The following is a 23,774-nucleotide window of genomic DNA, read 5'->3' on the forward strand; positions in this document are numbered from 1 at the left end:
ATTAAAGGCTGGAGAAAAGTCAAAAAATGGTGCATGCTCCATGAATGAACAGAAAGTATTAACTGGGCTTGGTCCTGCGGGGGCCATGTGAGGTGGGGAGGTGAGTGCTGCTCATCCCAAGCACCAGCACTGCAGGCAGGTGAGTGCAGGTGCATGTGGATCCCTGTGCCGGGAAAGTTAAGCACCGACTCTGTGTGATCCAAATGTCTGGACAATCACTTCTTGCCAGTCAATGAAACGGTCCTGTTGTGAACATATTGGACAAAACCCCAGGAATAACCGACTAATACGGGATGAAGTCTCTCCTCTTTGTCAAGCCATCCTGGGACTCCATGCCCTAACACATCTCCTCAGAAACTCACAGTATCATGAAGGAGCAAGAGCTGTGAACCCTGGCAGTCGCTGCTGTCCCTTCCCCCATTAGTCCCTGTTGTTGCCAGCATTTGGTACTTGCAGATTTAAGATTGCCTGGGTGGCCTTCATGTATATTTTAAACATACGTGAATATTTAATTTGCTCTCAGTCTAACTCAGGTCTTGAAATTTTCCTTGGCCAAGAAAACGGAGACCTTGTCAGAAACACCATTAGGGCTTCAAAAGCTCGTAGGGAGCAGCCAGGTACCCAGAGAGGCTGTGCTGTACTTGTTTGAGACTGCTCACTACATCCTCCGCAGAGCAATGCTTGGCAGCATGGCTGATGGCCAAGAAGAATAGTATATTCCAGTTGATTAACTAGTACCACTGAGAGACCGGGATTACACTCCTTTTACCCTGATACACACTGTTGAAGTAACTTGAGAAGTTTCCATCACCAGATACAACTGACAAAAATCCACTGAGACCAAGTGTCTTTTAAAGAGCTCTAGTTCCTGCCTTTGGGCATGGGCAAGAAAGGCAAAAGGCAGTGCTGTGAGCAGCATGGGGGAGAGCTCCAGGAGGCATCTAGCAACCTAATCAGCAGAGAACGGCACTCTGCTACTACAAGAAAGATCTGCTTATCTAACAATTACATGGTTTGGTTCTGTTGGTTTACAGAATACACTGATCAAAACAGTTTTGCCTGTGAATCACACACTTTTACCTCCTTATCTTGTAACTCAATGTCTTTTAAAGGACTCTAAATCCCCCTATCCCAGAAAAATCTTGAAACACCTCCCCCATAGACAGATGAGCCCGGCAGCATGGCCTGAGGGCCAGGAGCACAGGCTTTGCCCTCTGAATGAGCTCCAAAGCTGTGAGCCTCCACCGCACTCACCACCACGCAAAGGGCCTGGGAATGGGTTGTACTCCCATGCTGCTCCTCCAGACTCTTCACACGGCCAGTAAGGAACAAACTAAACATGTCTCCTTCCTCACTTTCCCTCTACTTTTAAATAAACTGCTTCAAGCTAAGCAGGCTGGTATTTACAACAATAAATGGATGTTGACCTTGCTGGACCTTTTCACCTTCTCTTTAGCACTCTCTCAGAAAGCCAGCTGTTTTGCATTTTTTCTTTTTTGTCCTTCAGTTCACATGTAAGAGACCAACCTGATCTAGTAACTACGTGAATAATTAGAGCAGCTCTGCATTTCCTCATGTTTGTAAAATCTGTCATCCCATCAAAGACTGATTGCCTCAGCCAATCTCAGCTGCAACTGAGCCAGTCTCAGAGTAAGGCAGCAGATCACTCAAAAGTAGCCAGGGCACACAGTCTGGAGAGGTTTAAAAGTTAGAAACACCACTCTGAACTGCATCAACAAAGGAAATGCAAACAACGTGGGGACTAGACAACAGGAGAGGCATTTAACCTCTCCAGAAAAAGAGCCTTTGGGGTAACCACATTCAAAACATATTTATCTAGGGAAATCTGGAGACAAGTAGACATGGAATAATACAATGAGCCCTGCATTTAAAGGCAAGTGTGAAGACTCCAGGCCACGAAAACCATTCCTGCCTACTGCTCTTGCTGGACCATCACTGTCACAAGATGACAGCAAATCACAAGAATGTGTTGCTAAGCCAGTATGGCTTGCGCTTCATCTATTTTTGCAGTTTCACAAATTGAGCACCAATGTGCTTATGTCCACAGAGATATGCTGGGAAAAGGAGAGACATTAGATATGAGGAATTTTTCAGGGGGGGGGAGCCTAACTGACACAGGGAAAGAAATATATGGTACATGGAATGCAGCAGCTTTATGGGGGCTTGTGAATTCACTGTGCTTTCGCTTAAGATCTAGATAGTGTAAATTGTTGTGCAAATCCTTTGGCAGCAATTATATTACATGCAGTAGAATATATTGTTACCGTTGTGCTTAGTTACATGAAATGTCCCTAAGATTCTGCCATGCTGCTGTGTTGTCCACTCTGTAGCATGCCAAGAAATGAAGCCATAGTTCTTGCCTAACTGCAGGAAAAAGGACTGATGTGAAAAGATCCAAATAAATCTTAATTTACAAGATGGTTTTAGAGTACTGTAGAGCATCCATTAAAAAACACTCCCACAGTGCACTATAATAATCCTTAAATTAAGGCTGTGAACGGACCTAGATCAGCAGCAACTCTGTGTAGTACCATTGTGCATAAGGTGCTTTAGAATAACAATCACTGTCTGATACGTTGCTTTTCTTCCTAAAGAAAACTGATACCTTATAGTGATGCTAAATTCATCTCAGTTTAGGCGAAGCCAGATAGACTGCATGTACATCTTTCAGAAATCTGGCTTTTATCTCTCCAAGTAGCCTCAAAGTGCACATTTGGGGCTCTGCTACCCAAGTGAGAAGTCTGGATGCTGCAGGTCTCCCAAGCAACTGAAGGCTGATCGTCACAAATGACTGTGATGAAGAAACAGGTCGTTTGTGGACATCATCCTCCAAAAGCGCTATTTGTGCACAGTTTTGCTGCATAAAACACTTACACCAGAGCTAACATTGATCACGACTACATCATAAAATCATGGATTTCTCCCCCAAAGAGTGAACTGCATTAGCAATTTAATAATTGTACGCCTTCTGCATTCAGCAACCTCTCTCTTTATACATCTAATCAGCATGAATTTAAATGCAGGATAATTAGCAGATATACTCATGGACAGGTGCTGAAATGATCCCTGAAAATTTAACCACTTGATGTCTTGTAGCACGCACTAGCAGTTGGAGTCGTAGTAAGACAGAACACATGGCAACAGGGGTGAAATCTTACTATGGGCAGCAAAAAAGATTTAAAAAAAAAAAACACAAACACATTTCAGAGCAGAGACTAAATTCAAACATTTGGGTGTTTTCCCCTTCAGTAGAAGACAAAAAAAGTAAATGCCACTTTATCTTTGTCTTCCCATGTTTTGTCTACGAATAAGTCAGTATGTTGGTATATTTACCATCAACATGCAGGCAAGTATCTGGTGGTATTGTTCCTAGACTTTGTAAGTGCTGATCCACCAAAGCACAGATAGCCCAGCAAAACATGTCTGCAGATAGACAAAGCCATGTCCACGTGAGAGCAATAAATCTGAACCACAGCCAACACACTCGAACTTTGCTTGGCTTACTTGCCAGGCTTTCGGGACTCAGGCAGATCCCAACTTCTTCGTCCAGGTAAACACCTCCTGGTAGTCTGCTGCAGTTTTGCCTCAGCAAGGAGAGCAGTTTTACAGGCTACAGCTTTTTTCCCCCAACATTCTCAAAAACTCATAGAGCAGTCATTAAATCATTGGTTTGCACGTGTAACATGCTGAGAGTGCCTCAGTTACTGGAAAATGCTTGGGACAAGATCCCTCAGGAGAGGCAGACGAAGCAGGCAGAAGGGCCCCAGGAGAGGCAGCAGCCGAGAGGGCTGGGAACAGACTGAGCTGGCCCCGCATGCACGCCGCTCGTACGTACGTACGTGAGCGTACCTGACCTGAAAGCCGTCTAGTGCTCTACGGCAGCACTGCGTGCAAGTGGTTCTGTTCCAGCTCTCAGGAGAACTCGTTAGCTCAAAGCTAGAACTGCCCTAACGAGGCTTCTCAGCTTCTGCCTGACATGGCCCGGTGCCCCGCTCGCTCCAAGCGCAGGCAGGAGGAGCTCGCGCCTGCCTGCAAGAGCGGCCACACGTGCCAGGGAGGAGGTGACCTCGCCAGGGGAAAGTGGGAGGAACACCAGCATCTGGGGAGAAACAAGCACAGGCCCATGCACCCATGTGAACCCCTTCATTCTATGAAATGGAAAGTCTCCCATTTAAAAGATGGGCAAATATCTTGTGAAAGTGAATTGTGAACTTTCATGCAAAAGAGAGGGCTGGCCAAGCCAAGTGGTTTTGCGTGCTCATTAGGATGAAACAAAAGGATCCTATCACCATGGTCCCCATGAGGTGGTAAACACAAAATTTCTTTTGCTACCTTTGCATTTTACTGGCACTTAATTAAATACAGAAAGGAAAACAGAGGCACAGAGACGGTGGTGTATGGAAGTAAAAAAGAGAGACTAAATTTGGGATCATAACCGTTCCTGTAATGTCGCTATGAGAACATGATTTTTCTACCTAGTGTACTGACATTGTGCCTCTCAATATTGCTGACTGCGAGCCCAACTATTTTACAGGACTTGGGACCAGATAAGATCTGACAATTTAAAAATATGCACATATGTCAAAGTTGACTGTCACCAAGTTATAATGTCCCTATTCTTACTAACATTTTTATGTTCTGGCAAATAGTTTGTTCTTCTAGTGGGTATTACTAATATGTAATTAAGTTTATACAAACTAAGGAAGAAAATGACATTTTGATTCATTCTCATTAGGTACCTCTTAAAGTACCTCAGGGCATTTTTAAACATGAAAAATGCCCACAATTACGATTTTTATAAAATATATGTTAATCTTGCACTCTGTAACTATTTAATGATTTTGCCAGTAGCAATTTCTTATTGCATCCCCTCTTTGTATTCAAAGCTTACCTATTGCAATGAGTCTTTATAAAGAAATACATTAATTAAATATGTCTTGGCTTTGCTAACCTGGGAAGAGAGTATTAATCATCTCGCAGGCACAAGCACAACATAATACCTGCTATTGCTCATGGGCACCTCACACAAACTGACTATTGCTGCATGATGTAATTGCCTCCAACAACCCCCAGCACACAAAGAGGCTTTCTCCTGTTGGTGTTGTGCCATTCACTCACCTCATCTAGTGTAAAGCAGCTGATGCATTTGCGAGATGTTATGGGCTATTTTTTCTTTTCTTAAATCACTATACCAGCACCTAGTGAAATATATTTTTAGTGACCACCCTGACATGAGACATACAGAGGATGCCCATGGCTTGAGTGGGGCAGGGTTGTTGGTCTTTCCTCACCAAATCCTCCTGGGGAGCTCTCACCAGCACAGAGGGGAAAGTCAGTACCAAACACAAGATGCAGCTATAACCAGCAAAGGGGTTTGTTATGGGCAGGGTCACTAAAATACAGTATTCTTCAGGAAAAAAAAAAAGTTGAAAAATAAGAACAATGACTGATATTCTTATATCAGACACCTGAGGTACAACCTCATTCCCATTTGTCTAATGTCATTGCTGAGTTGGACTTCAGTCAGAATGAAAAGGTGTTTCACGTGCATTTATACCTGTGGGTAGTTGCCACAAACTCTGTTAATATTTTATTATGTGAGAAAGGTAAAGAAGTTGTAGCTTAGAAATGAAACATGTCAACTATTCCTTGACCTTGACTAGATGTTTGAAATGCTCTTCAATATGTTGACAATATGTGCTAGGCAGAAATTATTTTTCATGGAAAATACTTCTCCGATACCCTGCTTGTACCTTCATTAATCACAGGTCACCCTCATAGGTCCGAACTTCTCATTCGACAAACATCTAAAAAGGGGAAAGTTTAGAGTAACCCTGACTGTGTTTAGAGTGACTCTGAGCATAAGGCATTTATTTTACCTAACACAGCTAAAGGTATTCAGATTAATGTTCAGAACTGCCTAGTGCGCTTTTTTTTTTTTTTGTCCTCTTTAGCCACTTGCCTCAATTATGCTGTGTGGAAAAGGTCAGTCCTTCCATCATGTTTGAATTCGTTGCCTTTTCTCTTCATCAGAGGTCCTATTAAGTGAGCCTACACTGACTCCATTACTCACTTTTCCTCTCTCTCATGGTGAATCAAGGTACGCAAGGAACCACAGGTGTCCTCCAGGTCTTCTCTAACCTTTCTCTACTACCAATGGCCTCTCCCGCCCATTTTTGCCCCTCAGCCTCTCTGTTCCCAACTCCTTTTTCTCTCTCCTGCTCAGGACGTGTTAGTGCTCTTTCCAGCTCCATGACACTGAAGCATGCATCTCCTACTATTCTTGCTACCACTGTTGCATGTTATATTTAGGTGTACATTTGATGAGGAACTTTATAAAAATTCCCTCTCATCAGCTGGCTCACCCTGGGATGCCAGCAAAGGAAAAGGCATGGGGGGGCACAGGGAGATGCTGTCAGACAGGGCAGCCTGCTTAATGGGAGCTGGAGGGAGGGAGTAGCAGGGAGAGAGAAAGGGGAAATCAAAGCATGATCTATCCGAGCAAGGTGGGAAATGAGGCTGTGAAAGAAGGCATGAGCTGAACGCTAACAACCTGAATGCTTGGCTCAGGTCCTCTCCTTGCCGTCTACTGTGGCCACAGATCCTCTCCTCTTTCCATCTTCAACTGTCCCTGGGTAACTTTACCCAGGCTCAGACATCCAACTATCGTCACAATTTGTGGCTGGTCGGTGCTGAACCAGTAGCTAAAGCCTGGTGAGTAACATCATCACCACACAGTGTGTCACTGCGCAGCCAGGATGGAGGGATGAAAACCCCTTTTTTAGCTGTTTGGATAGTGCTCCACTTCTGAAACATAACCCTGACATTTCTGGAGGCTCTACAATATTCCTTGTGTTTTTTCATGACAGCCCGTGCCCTGCCCTGTCCCTCCGCAAAGAGATGCTCTAGTTCTCATTTTACAAAACAAGTATCTGAGACATGGCAACCTCAGACAGGTCACGTTCAGGGTGTGTGGGGCAAAACAGACAACCAAAACCAGGTCCCTGAGCACACAAACCACAAGGTATCTTTCCTCTTTTGTTCAGGCTTAGGTAAATTCCCTTCCACTGCTTCCAAACCAGAGGTGTAATTAGATGTATTTGATAAATCTCTATAATTGGGGGTAATTTATATATCCCGTTAAAAAAAAATAAATGTTGCTTCAATATTAGTAAGACAGTACAAATAGATGAGCTAAAAGAGCAAAGGTTTGCTTATAAAGTTAATAGGAGACACAAGGTGGTGCTTTCTGTGCTTACCTTCAGCACTGTGATATTCCATGCAAAACTCTCAATGGCTTTGCTTAATTTTCTTCCTTTCAAACCTTCCTTTGTCCCGAGGTTATGAAGCTCTTCATGGAATTCCATTCCTAAAAATACAGATTGCTACATCACCCAGTGCATGACTGATTCTCCTTATAAAATGTTCGGTGAGCATTTTCAGTCTCACAGCTGGTACTTCCTACAACGTCTTTCTGTGTTTCCCCCCATTCCCTGTTATGACTCCGTCCTGGAGAGTGTCTTTCAAAATAAAAGGGTCATGTGCAATCTTGTGGTTGTGCTTCCACTTTGTAAGTAACTCTCCTTTCCAGTGCTGGGGTCCCACGCAGGCACGCGCCTGGTCCCCGCACAAGCACTCCTCCAGCGCTTCTGCTTGCAGTCTACAATCCTGGCAATATTGTGAAAAATGGCAATCACTTGGCACTCTCCTTGAATAGATGATTTTGTACCTTGGAAGGCAGTCTGACAGATGTGGAAGATACCTGTTCAGCACAGCAAATACAGACTCAAATGCACAGCTCCTCATTAATCTTAATCACAATCATACAGAAAAGCCCTTGTACTTCACAATGATAAATTATGTCAGAAACGCATACTGCTAATCACAGGATTGCTATTGCTGCCACGTGGAGAACTGAGACTTCCAGCCACAGCCCTGGGAATTGTTACATTTCATTGCTAGTTTCTGTGGCAAATGTCTGCAAATCTGTTGCTGGACACAAGAATTCAGGAAATCTGGGAGCAGATTAAAAACCTTAACGAGTCCGATTAGCCCACCAATTCCACAAGATTTGCACAACGTATGCAAACATTTCTCCGAGTCTGGTGTGGATTAAGAGACAAAATGGAGAGAGTGCTGCTTGTGTTTCCTTAATTTGTATCTTAAAAAGGCCAAATTGGCACTAAATCACTCCAAAACATCTGAAGCCCATCCTGGCTGCACACACCAAGTTCCAACTCCAGTTTCTTCATTGCTCTACCTCCCCTAATGTTTTATGGCAAATGTCACTTGCAAATTTGAGCTTCATTGAGATTACGTCAAAGAAATGCCCATTGAGAGAACACCTGCATGGAGTAGATGCAAAGGGCTGTTTAGTGGGTTACAGAAGGAGTCAGTCCTTTGACAGCCCAAGGCAGGCTTGCACTTGGCGTAGCTTGCCCAAAGCACACCTGGAAGACTAAAAATAGGTTTCTTCTTGCCTTGCACCGATTTCAGGGGCTCGATAACACTAAGGCAGTTCAACCCCACACAATGCAAGATTTCTCTACTGTTTATTTTCCCAAACTTCACCCACTGACAGGTTTTGCCTCTCAAGGGTAACAGAGCTCCTGCAGCACTTCCTTTGGAAAACAGACTAAATAATTGCACCCCAAGCAAGATTCCCCTGCAGGTATGCCTCATGCCAACTGACTTACAGATCATTATTACACTTCAGTAAGTGAAAGAAAAGCTTCAAATGACTAGCTTTGTCCTGCAAAAAATATGGAGACTAATAGTGATCAGCTCCACATGGACAGCCTTGCCTTTGTGCAGCATCCTTTTAGTTGTTTTTTCCCTCTGGACCTCACTTCCCAACCTGTAACTTGGAGACAGCGCTGCCCCAGAGAGAGGGAGTCACAAACATTTGTTAGACTGCGTGTAGGAGCACCAACAAAAACATTTAGCAGTTTGGTCCTCCAAGCTGCTGCTGACCACTGTGCATTGGGCTGAGACTGCACATGAAAAAAAGCAACAAACTTAAGGAAGCCATCTGGGGGAGTGGGCAGGACCCTGTGGCACAGGGAACCCAGACCAAAACAGGGTATGATGTGAAGCAGAGGTCTGGTGGAAACACATGTTCAAAGGGAGCAGGACTGGGGTGAGGTGAAGGACAATGTCACAGGCAATTGTACCTCTGACACGTCTTAATTTTGAGTGCTTCATCTTGCCACATTGAAAATGTTATTTAATAATTTGCCTGGCTAACATTTGCAGCAAACTAATTGGCAATTAAGCGTGATGAGGAATCTTCTCTCTCCTACTCCTTTCCTCTGTCTAAATCCTGAGTCTTCAGAAGAGCACTTCATATCTCTCCAGCCTTCTTCTCAACCAGAAATGATTTTCTAAGGCTAACAAAGCAAAACAAATGAAAATACAAGTAGATACAGCAGCAAAGGGAACAAACTCGAGAAATTCATCTTCTAGCTGGGGGAAGGAAGGAGGGAGGAACTGCACAGAGCTCTGGACATCAGCATGGTGGCATGGTCCTGCATCGTGTCCTCTGCACACATCTCCAGCCCTCTGCTCACAAGGATGCCAGCGCCCAGGCAAGTGTTGCGGGTTCTTCTCTCTGTGCCCAGAGCAAGGTGGGCAGAAAGCTGGCTGATGCTGCTGAAGGTCTGCATAATTTAGTGCAAAGTGTTGCTCTTAAATTATACCATCTAGAAGGACCCCTTGGTGCTACATTTTCCTGTCACTGTCCCATTCCTAAACCCTCTGCCCCTGATGAAGTCTTTGGGCTGACGACGTATATGCTGCTTATGCAGATACACAGAAGCCAAGGCATGACACAAATTGAGGCACATGAAATCCAGAAAGACATAGCGGCTTGCCTCTCCTCCCTTTGTTACCACAGCGCCAGCATGGCTCCAGAACTCTGAATTTCAAAGAACAAGGACTAGGTTCCACCCAGCCCTTAAAAATCAGTTAAATACTACTGTTGAAACAGTTTCCAAATTTCCTCCAATTAAAAAGAGGAATTAAAGGACTTACTACAAAACATCAGCTTCATTCATTATTTACATTTAATAGCAGCAAATGGCTGTAGCCTGTGTCACTTGCCAAATCCAAAAATGCCTATCAAAACCAACAGTATTTATGATCGTTGTGGTCCCAGAAGACTATGCCCAAGAACACAAACTAAATGCAGTAGCAAGTGTTTGCATTACTGACCTTCAAGGTTTACTACAGGTTAGGAAAGTTGCAGCTGTACAACTAAATGAACTGAAAACAGATTTAATTTCTGCAGTGTAAACCCCTAATAGAAATACACTGCATGTATTTATTCAGCATGGTTTCCAATACACGAAAGCTGACTGATTTAGTTGTAGAGGATTACCACCACCAAATGTGGAGTCTTATCTCTCTGGCAGGGCTTATTCTTGTGTATCAGTGGCAACTCCAACAGATGTGTCCCAGTTCCGAGTCTAGTCTGCTATCCTGAACAAGTGATGAAGAGGGGTTTGCATGAATAAGCTGAACTGTGAATCACAGACACTTTGCTGATTTCTATCATCCTGAAAAAGGAGCATGAACCTGCGGCAGAGCAGACAGCATGCAGGAGGCCACTTCTGAAACGACCTCTTTCCCTTCTACTGGTGCACATGAGACAGAGCCCTAGTTCGGATAAAGACATCCACTACAATACGCTAGTAACATATGATCTACTTTAAGCCTAGAGTGGTTTGCTCCCATATACCTGATGTACCTAATGCATAGTTACACAGATTCACTGTGATACAATGGAATTATAATAGCATAAGTTTCCAAGGTCTAAAACAAACCTAAACAGCAAAAGTAAGTAAAGGTAGGTAACTCAGCTTGGTCCTGTGGGTTTCAAAACCTCTTGCCTCCTCTGTGTTTAACGGAATGATTGTGGTAGAGAGAATGGAGCTCAGTAAAGGCAGCATGCCTTCTCACTCCCTCTTTTTAACTGAATGCCTTTCTAGTTCATTTGACCAATTTAAATGCTGTCAGACATTTCAGAGCTGTAGAGCAGATGGAGAAATAGCTTTTAAGGTGAAAGCTGAGGACTTTTCCCTGATCTGATGCCTGTATTGCTACTGGAGGATAAGCCTTCAGGAGGGTGAAGTCTGCCAGGGAAAGACCAGGATGCTCACTTAAATACCCAGGTGAAAGATGCTACATTAGTCACAAACTATAAATAAATTATGGTACATTGTTTCCCATCTCCCATCCAGAACTGCACAATAAAGAGGGATTACCTGCTTTCTGGCACTGAACAATCTTGTCATGAGTGATGTCTGCCATCTCAATGAGAACCCTGCTCTCTTGAATCATCTGTGAGAAAATAAATGGAAAAAAAGCAGCATTACTAGGGTTTCCTGCAACATCTAGTCCACAGAAAAGTACAAACGTTCAAACTTAAGAAGAGCTCTGCTCTGTAAGAAACACTATAAAGATTGGATCACTGCTTCCTATCAGTGCTCCCAGATCTGTATCAAGCTAAGTGACAGTTGCTCAGAAAATGTTTTGCTCCAGAAGTTAAAGAACAGCAGTTTTACATCAGTGAGACACCACTGCAAATCACATGAAGGAAACACAAGTGATTTCAGAAGAAAGCAGAGTTAGCAGACAAATAAAATTCATTCTATGTGAAACTGAGCCCTTTCTAATTAGTACTTTTCTTGAAACAAAAGGATAAATAAGTATAGTCCTTGACATAAGTGGGAATAAAAAATGTTAGCAAGTCATGAATAGCGCTGATTTCAAGAGGTACTTAAGCCTGTGCTGAACTTTATGCACTATGACAGTTCAGACAGCTACAGTATTTCTGGAGTTTCTCTTTGGAGAAATTCAGATCCAAATCCTATCCTATCCTCAATTTCTGTTGAAGTTTAAAAGAAAGGGGGGGAAAAAAGAAAAAAAAAAAAGAGGCAAACAGACCTCACAAGTTTCAAGAGATACCCATATTTATGCATCTTCCTAGAGTAGTCCATTAACAGCAAAAAGATGAATGTCCATTATGTGACAAGTTTCCTGAGCCTCTCTTCTTGCAAATGCTATTCTCCTTTGATGGTAACAAACCTTCCAAAACCCTTCAGAAGCCCAGGCAAGCAAGCAAATTGTTCCAATGCTATGTTCTGCAAAATTGCAAAAGGTGGCACACACATCTGTTACAGAAGACAATAACATGCTGTATAACAAACTATGCCTTAGAATAATCTCACTCTCCTGGGACATACACCACAAACCCCAATCAAACCCAAGCAGCATGAGAGCGGTGCCAATTAGAAATGAAGCAAACTGAATACTGGCTAATGTTACATCCTGAAATTACATAAGCCGCCATCTGAAAGCATTGCCAAATGCTACAACTGCTAAAAGCCTTCCCACTTTCAAACACACTAAATAGGAAAACACAACCAGTAGGTTTTGATGATTTTAGTGGAACACAGTATAACAGTATCAAATTAACACTTGCAAATTAGCATGCCTTATTGCTTTAATTAGATACAAGGGAGATGCTTCTACTTGTCACACCTGAAATGCCAAATTCTGGAGAAATTCAGATCTAAATTTTGCTCCTCTTGCCACCTTCATTTCTAATTAAACCTATTAAGACAGGCTGCATTTAATAAAAATACCTATGTCTTTGCTTTGATATAAACAAGAACATAAGAAAAACAAAATCCATTACCGGCTTCACGGGCAAAGAGAAAAAAGCCTGATACATCTACAGAGTGCAAAATTGTTTTATAACAGAACATGCCCAGTGGATATGCCTGAGATTGAAATTACTTTTGATAGTATCCTTTGCCTTTCATTCTTGTTACTTGCTTGTTCGGGCATCATGTTGATTTTTTCTTCTTTGATATTTTTCCTTGTCATCTAGAAAGAAATGACAATTTCTACCCACCCTCTGGCTTTTCTGTACCACAGCACATAGTCATTTTGTGCTGAAGGAGCCATTCAGCCGCCAACTACAAATGCTGAAGTTAGTCTGAGCAGTAAAGAGAGTGAGAATCCTGAAAAAACTTGCAAGCCACTAGAGAGGCAGTCAGAGGCCAAACACGCATCTCTTGCATATCAGACACAGGGCCTGTGAGCCAGTGCCCACACTGCCTGGTCCAGCCAGCAGTTCTTCACAGCTGCTGGGCCCTGTGCACCCATCACCCTGGGCTTGGCCCCCCGTGGATCCATGCCTGTACTTCCTACCCAGCAGCAAGGTTTTGCCCAGCGAGGTCAATGCATCTAAGCTGGGACAGTATATCCAAGGCATCCGACCCTTCTGCGCTCAGATCCCTAAAGTAGAACTTCACTTGTGAGAGTTTATATATATATATATATATATATATATATACACACACATATACATACATATATACACATACATACTCATATATATATATATATATAGCCACAGGAAATTATCCTACCATGCACAAAAAAAGCAAGCCTGAGAATCATGCAATCTGGTAATTTAAGTTTGACCATACCTTCCTCCAACCACTGGACCCACTCCCAGGAGTTTCTGGCACGCCTGTTTTAGGATTCTCAGACATGAAGGCATTACATCCATTTTTTAAGAGAAAAGTGGCAATAGGATGTCAATTTTCCCTTACTGCAGAGTAGGTAGAGCAGACCTCCACTCCTTTGATGCTGACATCAAAGTTTCACTGCTCTCAGCTCAGCAAGAACAAACGATTAAAAACAGATCATATAGCAGAATTTCACCTGTTCCTGTCTTCCTGCTCAGCAGTAATCTTGACAAACACAAGCAGCTTTTTTCCCATGACAAATCCTGAGAGTGGATTCAGAATTCCTCAACTCAGTGACTGTGATTAGGGGATACCCTTAGAGCACCACCTGGCATCCCCCCCTCACACGTCCTCTAGGAAATAATGCCCTAGGCAGAAATAACACACCCTGGGCCAACTCTGATACATGATTTTGGCCAGCCTATGGTGTCTTCGCCACCTGTGATAACAGTGTGCAGGACCCGGTACCTCTACATGACAGGCCAGGCTCTGCTCCCAGTAAGAACTGCATGTGCAGTTTCAGCAGGCATGAGATCTGGCTTCCTAATGCTGCGGTAAAAGATCGTTAACAATGGGCTAGTGCAAGGATGAAGCCTGGGTGTTCACTTTGAAGAACCAGAGACTGATTCATACAGGTAAGAGTACACCAGGCAAGTAACTGCTATCCAGGAATAAAATTATAGGATAGGGCGGGGGCGGGTTTTGTTTGTTTTGGTTTGGCTTTTTTTTGTTGCTGTGGGTTTTTTTCCACCCCTCCTCAAAACACATAATAATAGGTACTCTTGATAGGATTCTGTGCAAATCCTGGCAACAGAACTGAGATAACCCTCAAAAAATAGCCAAACTAATCTGAAAACCCACTTCTTTTTTTTTTAATTTTCCCCTCTCATACATTTTCACTTACACCCAGGGTAGCATCTTGGGGGATATTTACTAAGTAAATATTGTAAAGGTCACCTAAAAAGCTAAGTTACTAGTAACTGTTTACTGGAATTAATGTTAACAATTTGTCAGTATTTAATCTCACGCAGGTAAAAGCAAGTAAGAGCCTCAGCTAGAAACTAGCGCCCCGCACATCCTTTCGTGCTGGACACAGAACAGCAGGCGGCAGTTTTGGCAGCGTTCCTGGCCGCAGTGGAGGATGCTGGCCAGGGATGCAGCATGTTGGCCATAGATACCTCCACTTGGTCCCGTCTGTCAGCCCCTGGGAAACCTCGCTACCGTGGCTCTGCTCAACAGCTCCCGCTCACAGTTCTGTGTCATGGCATCTAGATACACTTTTTCTTTTTTGGCACTGGTTCTGAAAGGAGTCCACGGCCTCCCAGTCTGGATGGTCCCCTGCTTTTCCAGCTGGCATCACCTCCAAAACCCTGCTTGGGGATGTCACCTACTTCTCACAGTGCCAAGACAAGAACCAGAAGCCCTAAACACAACATGGAGGGCCGTGAGATTTTCAGCTGGGAAGGTAACCCCATAAATCACAGGATAGCCCGAGACTTTCAAGCCCAGTTTTGCCAGTAACATTTCAAAATCCTCCAACCTGTCTCGAAGGTGAAGAGCGAGCTTTCTGATGCTTGCAGCACGAATGTCCATGCACCTTTACTCTGCTCAGACCCAGGCCGAGCATGCTCTCGGGCAGTTGTGTAAGTCCCAGCCATCTGCCCGGAGTCCGTCAGGCTGCTCTTTAATGTCAGCTCCCAAACGGCAACTTGCTTCGGTGAGTGACTCTCAAAGAGCAAGAGACATCCTACTCCCTCAGGAAACTCATGCTCCACCAGAGTATTAACTCCTCAACGCTGAGCTTCAAGGGATTAACCTCCAAGCAATATATACTGAAAAGCAACCTTTAGAGGATGGATGCTGCTATCTGGGTCCACTTGGAGCCAGTGAGGAAATTTTTAGCAGCTGCTGAATCTGTCAGGATTGCTCAGGATAGCTTGCATTTCCCATGTCAGAAAGAAGGTGATAAACTTTACTGAGTGATGTGTTTAACGTAACTACAGGGGGGGAAAAATGGACAAAAATAGGAGTGAAAGCACACAAGACCTGATTCTGGTATAGGGACTTAAAAAGCTACCTTGCTGACCAATAGCGTACACATATTCGAGTAAGGAGAAGGGAAGAAGGCTGAATGGGAGAAACTGCCACGCACCTTGACATCATTTGGGATCCTGCTCATTTCAGTACTGGGCCCTGCATCCCAAGGGCCGAGACCCGCGGGGAGGGCGCGGGGTCCCTTCTGGTCCCTTCTACGCTCGCTTGGCAGCTGCAGCAGCGCAGAGCTCTGCGGGAACAAAGGCCAGCCCCGCTCCTCCCATCAGGGACCCCCACCACGTTTCCATGGGAGCAGGGACACACAGATTTTTGCAAGGCCTGGAGGTGCTGACTCTCCTGGAGAGGCTGCGGCGCCAGAAATGCTCTCACAACAAGCAGTGAATAAGGAGTTGTTCAGATTGACAAAAGATGCACATGGCACGAGTCCCAGAAGTACATGCCACGTTTAATAAACTAATGGGAATGAGGAATACAAAGCCTCATCTGCGCAGGTTAGGTTTTTTCTGCAAAATAGCGTATTTAATTCAAATATCCTTACACAATGCTGAAAGCAAGAAGCCTAAACTTGATTCACCTCAATCTACCCGAAGCCCCCTGTTACAATCACGCCGGTTTCTCACAAAAGCATGGGAAGCACGAGCTGGCACAAACCTGGGAGCTCTCTCTCGTCTGGTACATGAGACCCAGAAAGTGGAACAGACCACGGGCTGAAAATGTCACTGACCTGTCTCACTTAAGCGTCTAAATACAGCATGCAATATCAAATTTAAAATCCCATTGCTTCGTGGAAAGAATGATGCTTCACTTTGTCACTTCTGTTAAGTGTTAATTACAAAGATAAGTAAATTTTAAGTGAAATTTAAAATATTTTAACACTGACAGCATCATATTTCTACTCACAAGAAATTAACAGGCTTATTTATTGTCTGTACTAAAGGCAGTTTAATCATGGAATCAGTACAAACTGAATAAAAAATGTTATTTCTTTTTACTTTAATGAACTCCTGTGCTAGAGACCAATTTCTTCTTCTCATTACAAACTATTCTACAAACTGAAAAGGGGAGAGGAAATTAACACAGCAGAGTCTCACCAAAAAAGACAAAAAAGGACAGGAAAAACTCCTGATGGCAAATTAAAGCACTGTTCCTGCTGGGAAGATAAATGATACAAAAGGGAGAGTTCACAGATTCCTCTCATAAATATTCCAAAGTTTAGAACAGAAACTGACTGAACATCAAACTAAAAATAAGCTTTCTCTCACGTATCTCCTCACGGCCATTGTCCCAGTCTCCTATGCCTTACATTGACAGTGAAGAGTTTTGCCTGGGTAAGGAGTACCATATTGTGCCTCTAGTGCTAAAAAAACCCCAAAGAAACAACAAACCACCCCCACCCCAACCCCACCACCAAACAAAAATAAAAAAGGCTACAAAAATACAATCAATTTGGAAAAACAGCTGAAGCGCAAATTGAGCTCATCCCTCTTTAGCATTGAGCATTTCTTACAGACATTTGGGACAAGAAACAGCCAGGCACGCAATCATGTGCCGGCAAGTCTTGCAAAAAAGGAAGGATGTGCACGTGGTGCAAGGACGTGGGAAGGAACGCTGGCCACCAGTCCACCTTGTCTCTGTCCCAATATGCTCCAAGCCAGGCTTCTGAGCCTTTTCATGCAACAGCCCAACAAGAGGAACAGTTATCATGGACGGTTACATCAGCTGGAAATATCTGATATACCTTATTGACACAAACTGCAGAAGGAACTGAATAAAGTTCACCTTAAATTCCAATTTTGTATTTTTGCTTACAAAGATTTCTGGGGAAATATGGTGTCAGAGTGTTGCAGGATGTGATCTGATGCGTGAAGACCAGTCCTCTATGAAACAACAAGAGCAGTGGAGGAACAGGGGGAGGGCTCAATTTTCAATATGCTTATGCTAAAACAGAGTTAACTAAAGTACCCAACTGGAACTTTGTTCTGTAACAAATGGTCTAATCTGACTGTTTTCAGGTCCTATTTTAGAAGGGACTAAGGGACATAGTTCATAATTCTCATAAAAGAGAGAGTTATAAAAAGTGGAGAAAGAAACAGGATAATTGCTTTCCCAGTCTATGTCCAATTTTGGACAGAAAAAACAGATACAAATTCAAGACAATGTCCATGTACTGGACTGTGTTTGACGTCAGTGCATTATGACACTTCCTTGGCAGTCAATGCTCTGCTCTGCAATATCCCTTGTCTTCAGCTGCTCAGACAATTGTGAAAAAAGTTCCTTTGGGGATGACTCTGTCCCAGCTGAAACATGAATTTCAGTGGAAAAGCTCACAAAAATCTATTTAGTCATTTTGCATTAACATGAACTGCGAAAATGGACCTTCTCCTTGGGAATAAAGAGCTGTCACACCTGCATCAAGACAAAGAAACCCAAAAAGGCCGAATCTGAAAGAACAGCAGAAAAAAGAGCAGTTCCTCTCCAAACATACCCCAGACTTTTGCTAGCGAGCATGGACCAATACCATTAAATACATCGACTTATTCCCCAGCAGCGCCACAGATATTACTGCTCAAAAATTCCCAATCCATCACCATGTTGGCCAAGACATTCTTAACTAACTTGCTGTCTCTCAACAGTACCTACAGACACGCTGTCCTTCCTTACCTGTCTGCTCCAAAATAGCAAGATCAGTTCCAGTAGAGAGGCTTGAATACAGAGAAAAACGTTAACATCAGCATGAGATTATATTACAAATAGCTTCTCTGTTCAACCTTTTTTATACTTTTTGTTGTTTATGATCCAAAAACATGTAAAGATACTTGGGGACCTTCTTTTATTTTTCTAGAAAAATTTCTGTATGCACACAAGCCAGGAGATTGGGTAAAACCAAGAACATTTATCATCACTTGTTTATTGCTTTTGATTTGCAAACGATTCAATCAGTTGATCTTGGAAGAAGAATAATGCTGAACCAATAACTGAAAAGCAAAGTGCACAAGTGTCCCGGAGCTCATGCATGCTTGCATCAGCACATGAATGTATCGTGCAGACAGAGAAACCACAATCTGTTTCTGAACAATTTTCAACCAAAAAAAAATCCTAACTTCACAGGGTAACTGTTTGCAATGAATAATTCAACCATCTGTCAGGTCCAGCTGGGCCCCGTCCTTTCTCTTCACATTGAGTATCTCCTTTTTTAGGTGTGATCAATGAACACCAGCATCAATTTGACAGGTTATAAGGCACACAGCACGTGCTGCCCACCTGAGCAAGCATCTTCCCATGCCTGGCCACCGACGAGGCGGAGCACACAGGTGGAGAGGGAGAGGAAGAGTGGAAGTCCTTCCTCGTCGGAAAGGAAAGGTCTGAAGAACAGCTCTGTAAGTGACATGCTACACTATCCTAGGATGTATGTGTGGGAATCAATGACAACATTACTGGAATCCATTCATCATACTCTATATACGGTATCAACCAAAGCTGTAAGTTGAAATAAACCGTTCTAAATGGTATTTCTGGTAGCTGACATACTTTTAAAAAATGTTTTCTGTGTATTGTCAACGGTCCACCTTATTTTCATGGTTTTGGCAAATCCCACTCCCTGCTCTCCTCTGCTGAAACTCCCATACAATCCAGTACCATCAATGAAGCCTCTTCCTCCATGAGACACAGCAACAGTTAAGTTCCACTAAACCACTGCAATGCGACCATTAACAAAAAAAAAAAAAAAAAGTCCTGAAAAATCATTCCAGTTCCTTAAAAAAAGCACATTAAATTTTATTCTAATAAGGCCTCTCACAGAAGAAAGTATTCAATGCGGAACACAACTGTAAAACTAATTACCCAGGAAAAAACAAACAAACTGCACAAACCAGTCTTTGTCTTTGTCTATAGCGCCTGCTGACAAAGGCCAAGCAGGAGGGAACAGACAGTTAATTGTTTTCCAGATCATTGTGGCAGGTCTCCGAGCGCTTGCACCGCCATTTGCCTGGACTGTCAGCCCTGTCTATGCCCCATTAAACACACAGGCAGAGTTTATACTTTCCGGGGGGTTGGGGAAGGTATGTTCAGTTGGCAATTTCCTGTAAGGAGAAAAAATTCTAACGCATTAGGGCTGGTTTTATCAGAGATTATTTTCAAAGCAGACTTTTAAAGAATGTGAAATTTGTGGTGGTTTTGGAGGTGGGGAGGAAGGGTTTGCCCAATACTCACGCTACCTGTGCTGTGGAGCCCAGTGAGTGAGGCAGACCTACAATCACAGCTTCCCACTATGAGATTTAGGAACAAACTTAACTCCTTTTACAGTAAAATGGAAAGAAGAGGTACAGCCCATTCATACAAGAGAGAGGCCAACATCAACAGCTTTTATTTTATGTATTTAAAATTGCTCTTAGGCCTATTCACCCCAAAAGTGCTTTGAAGTGAAGAGGTGTTTCTGGGGAATTAAAGACATGCAGAAAGCATTTGTGGATCCAGTTCCTTGAAGCCATATTTATCAACAACTTAAAAGGCTGAACAGTAGTATATCTTGAATATAAATAAATAAATAAATAGCTAAAATACTTTATATTGCTTTCCACCAACATCTCCTTGTGCTCTCATTTGCACAAAAAAAAAAAGGAAAAAAAAAAGAAAAAAATTATTATTAAAAAGAAACACACCCTGGATTATTACATTACAAACACCACAGCAAGGAAGAGCCCTTTCTCAACATCAAAACTGCAACGCCTCGCCACACTGTGTTTTCAAATATCAAGATTGATAGAGACAGTTCATTCTTTTTGAACACAGAAAAGGCAAAATAGATTTCAATATTCTGCTGCTGGCATTACCTCAAAAGGCAAATATCCAAAATGTAGCAAACCCATTTATTAAATCTGGCTTTTGCTTTTTCAGAAGCAAATAGTTTTAGCAAAGTAAGAGGTAGTCCCAGCCAGACAAAGTGAGTAAAAATAATTTAGAGTATCCTGTTCTCATTAACCAGAATTACGTCTCAAATCAACCCTTACATAGGCACAGAAGAATTCCCTTCTCTTTTTCAGCCCTCTGATTTTAAACTCCTTGTACTGTCTCTTGACATGCAAAGTACATCTTCTTCCATCAGAGACAAATGTGAGAGCAAACATTATTTAAAACAGTTATACAAGTGTTTTTGTCTGCATCCGAAAGAGGCCTTTCACCTATTTAAATTGAAAAATGGTTTCCAAAGCACAAGGAGGCCTTGAAACGTCCCATGTGTACTCTTCAGTATATAATTACAAAGATAAGAAGTGACACATTCATTCTGGTAAAACTCCATTGAGTAGGCCTCCAAAGACAGAAAAATCTCTTATGTGGTATTTGCTCCTTCAGACAGACATCACACCATGTAACAAATCTATTCAAAAAAAGTCCAACCTAAAATATGGCAATCAACTGGATTTGCAAATCCTCGTTCTGGTATTGTTACAGCTAGTATTTTATTACCACAACTTAATCACCTTCAAGTAATATAAACTACTCTGGAAGGAACCCAAGGGTTATTTCAGAGTATTTTTAGTATTTCTCATCAGTGTGTCCCTCTTCCCCCCAAGCTGATTTTCACCTGAAAAGTGTGTTGTAACAGCAAAAAATGAGATGGAAAGGAGGCAAGCATTTGGCACATTGAATACCTGGTCAAAGCTGTGATCACTCTTCGCAACACTTCAGGGTGTCTGGAAGCAATTCGATACCCCCCAGTTATTCACCGTTTTAGTCCTTACAAACATAAGCTGCAGAAATAACTGCCATGCACTGAACATGCATCGTGATTTAGTCCGATTGCCACAGTGTGATATTTAAGTCTGGGTTTACAAAACTATGTGGCTTGCTATCAGTTGCTACAGACCATCTACTAAGGATGGGAGGCGATGGGGCAGTCTCATAGCCCGAGAGGCACAATGTGACAGCAACTTCTGCTGCTGGAAGTCACACACAGCTGTTGCTCAGTCACCCACAGCAGTGACATATGTCATACAAGGTTGAGCAGCAGCATTCATCTGGAATGACTTCAGTTCGTCTCTCTACCTTTCTATAATTATTCCTGTACCACACTGATCTCTCCTTCCCCGTGCAAAAAAATGGGCGCTGCAAAACTTCCATTCCAACTTTGCCATGCCCTCCCCAGAAGCAACACTGACTTCATCTGGCAGGGACATGGCCACAACTTAACAGTGCTGGTGAAAGGCATCAGGAAGGGAACGGCTCAGCTTTGCCCAGGAACGACCATGCTGCAGCTCCCTGTCTAATGGCCTTGCCCTCTGCTGTGGAGAGGCAAGTGAAGGGCAGCGCACACATCTTGCCGCTTCTCAAGGACAGCGACTACCAGCTGCCAGTACACACTGAGTTGCTGCTATTTTTGTAAACAAAGTCCTCTTCAAGTGCCAACCTGTGCTAGCCACAACCGTGTTTAGAAAACAGAAACAACAACAAAAAGCCCAGTGTGGCATTTTGGTGATTAAAGAACAATTTTGCATAGCCTAAGTCATTTGAAGAGCCTCCTTCATTTAACTGAAACGTTTGGGCATGTGAAAGCCAGCAAGCATCACCTGTTGCGTTCGAAATGGTGGGGAAAGGCAGAGGTAGCAATGGTAAGCGCCTACCAGGTCATATGCTGCCAGGACCTTTTTCTGCACGTCAGGCATGGTCCCCAGAGGCTCTAGGTAAGGAAACGCGTCCTTCATGCAGAGGGTAACGGAGGGTGCGTTGTCACTGCTCACAAGCCGCGAGGACAGGGTTAGGATGCACTGCTTCAGGCTTGCGATGGGCGGCAGCCCACACAGCTCCTTGACAGACACCATAGCATTCTGAGGGAAAGAAAAGAAAGACTTGAGCGCATGTTGTCACTTGCCACTCGGTTCCCCCTACCTGCCAGTACTTCGTCAGCTTCTCCCTGCTTCTCCCCCCTGATGTGGGGCAGTGCTACCCTGCTGCCCGCAATCCCTGGGCCCCCCGCGGACCCCAGGGTGCCAGCACACAGAGGAATTCCCAGCCAGCCCTGTTGTCAGCTCCCCAAGCCTACTGCCAGCCCCAGCTTTCCCCCAGGCCCAGGTATCCCAGCTGCCAGCTCTGCAGCTACTTTGCATTGCAAATCCAGCCCCAACAGGGACAAGCTTTGGTCCCCAGCATATTAAACCATCAGCCTAAAATGCTATTTCTCTTCCCAACTGCTCAGACTCCAATTGCTTTTGATGCTGTAATCGCCTCATTCTCCCGTCATTATCATCCTCCAGCAAGAACGAGTTCGACAGACCTTGTATTTCCCATGGGAAAGGCAAGCAGGAAAAAACCACTTTGTTTTCAGCCTTACATTACCACATCATAAAGAAACAGAAACACTCTTTCCCCTTCAGAGGTCACATATAAGAAAATCAATACTGGATATACAGGTCAAACCAAACTAGCATGCCAGGATTTATTTATTTATCAAATCAGTGGATGTATGGCTGACATGCCCTCATCATTTAGCTTCTCGAGTCCTACAATGAGTGACCAAGATGCGCAACATCTAAGTAAGAGAGTATTATAATAACCCATACCTTGTAAATGTTCCCCACAGATCTTGCTGAAAAAAGTCATCAGAAAATGCCCAGCTAATTAATAGAGGCTTTTCTCATTAATCAAATACATTAGCACGCAGTTAAATCTAATGACTGGGTCTTTACAAAGCATTCCCCAGAACAAGATCTTGTACTGAAATTTTGCTTGGAAGGCACATTGATGCTGTTTCTGAATCAGATTCAGAATATTTTCTTTTATATAGTTCACATATAGTGCCTGACCTAGACAGAAGGTGGAGTCAGCGGTTCAAACTAGTTACTTTCAAGGCCTGCAGGAAAGGAAAGGCTGGGAAGTTTCCCATTCTTAAAAATATGCTTAAACTATTCCTTTGGGAGTGATTTAAAACTTATGTCATTTTGTAAACTCTTCCAGCCGCCAACATTTAATTTGCTTTAGACTCTGTCCAGAAGAGTGGGGTCAATGAAGTGCTATGCGTTTTTCTCCTGTTTTCAACAAAGACAAATGAATTGTTTCTGTATCTTTACCAAGGAGATAGCTATGGTTGATTTCAGCTATTTATTAAAGTAAACTCATTGTTTAATGCTACTCAGTTTTGTTTCTAGGCAGCGCCTGGACCTCTGA

General features: G+C 43.2%; 1 protein-coding gene across 5 annotated transcripts in view; it reads right to left on the reverse strand.

Moving 5' to 3' along the window:
• PLCL1 (phospholipase C like 1 (inactive)) overlaps positions 1-23,774 on the reverse strand; it is a 256,880-nt gene that overhangs the window by 63,722 nt on the left and 169,384 nt on the right. For all 5 annotated transcript variants that reach the window (XR_011324390.1, XR_011324388.1, XR_011324389.1 and 2 more), the window contains 3 exons: positions 22,235-22,438; positions 11,286-11,361; positions 7,281-7,390 (listed from right to left, as the gene is read on the reverse strand). Coding sequence is in view for 2 of the 5 variants with exons in the window: in XM_069781807.1 (XP_069637908.1) it covers positions 7,281-7,390; positions 11,286-11,361; positions 22,235-22,438 (390 nt within the window). In the remaining 3 variants the exon portion in view is untranslated. The remainder of the gene's footprint in view (positions 1-7,280; positions 7,391-11,285; positions 11,362-22,234; positions 22,439-23,774) is intronic.

Source organism: Haliaeetus albicilla, chromosome 4 (assembly GCF_947461875.1).
Source record: "Haliaeetus albicilla chromosome 4, bHalAlb1.1, whole genome shotgun sequence".
In the NCBI taxonomy this organism is placed as follows: domain Eukaryota; kingdom Metazoa; phylum Chordata; class Aves; order Accipitriformes; family Accipitridae; genus Haliaeetus; species Haliaeetus albicilla.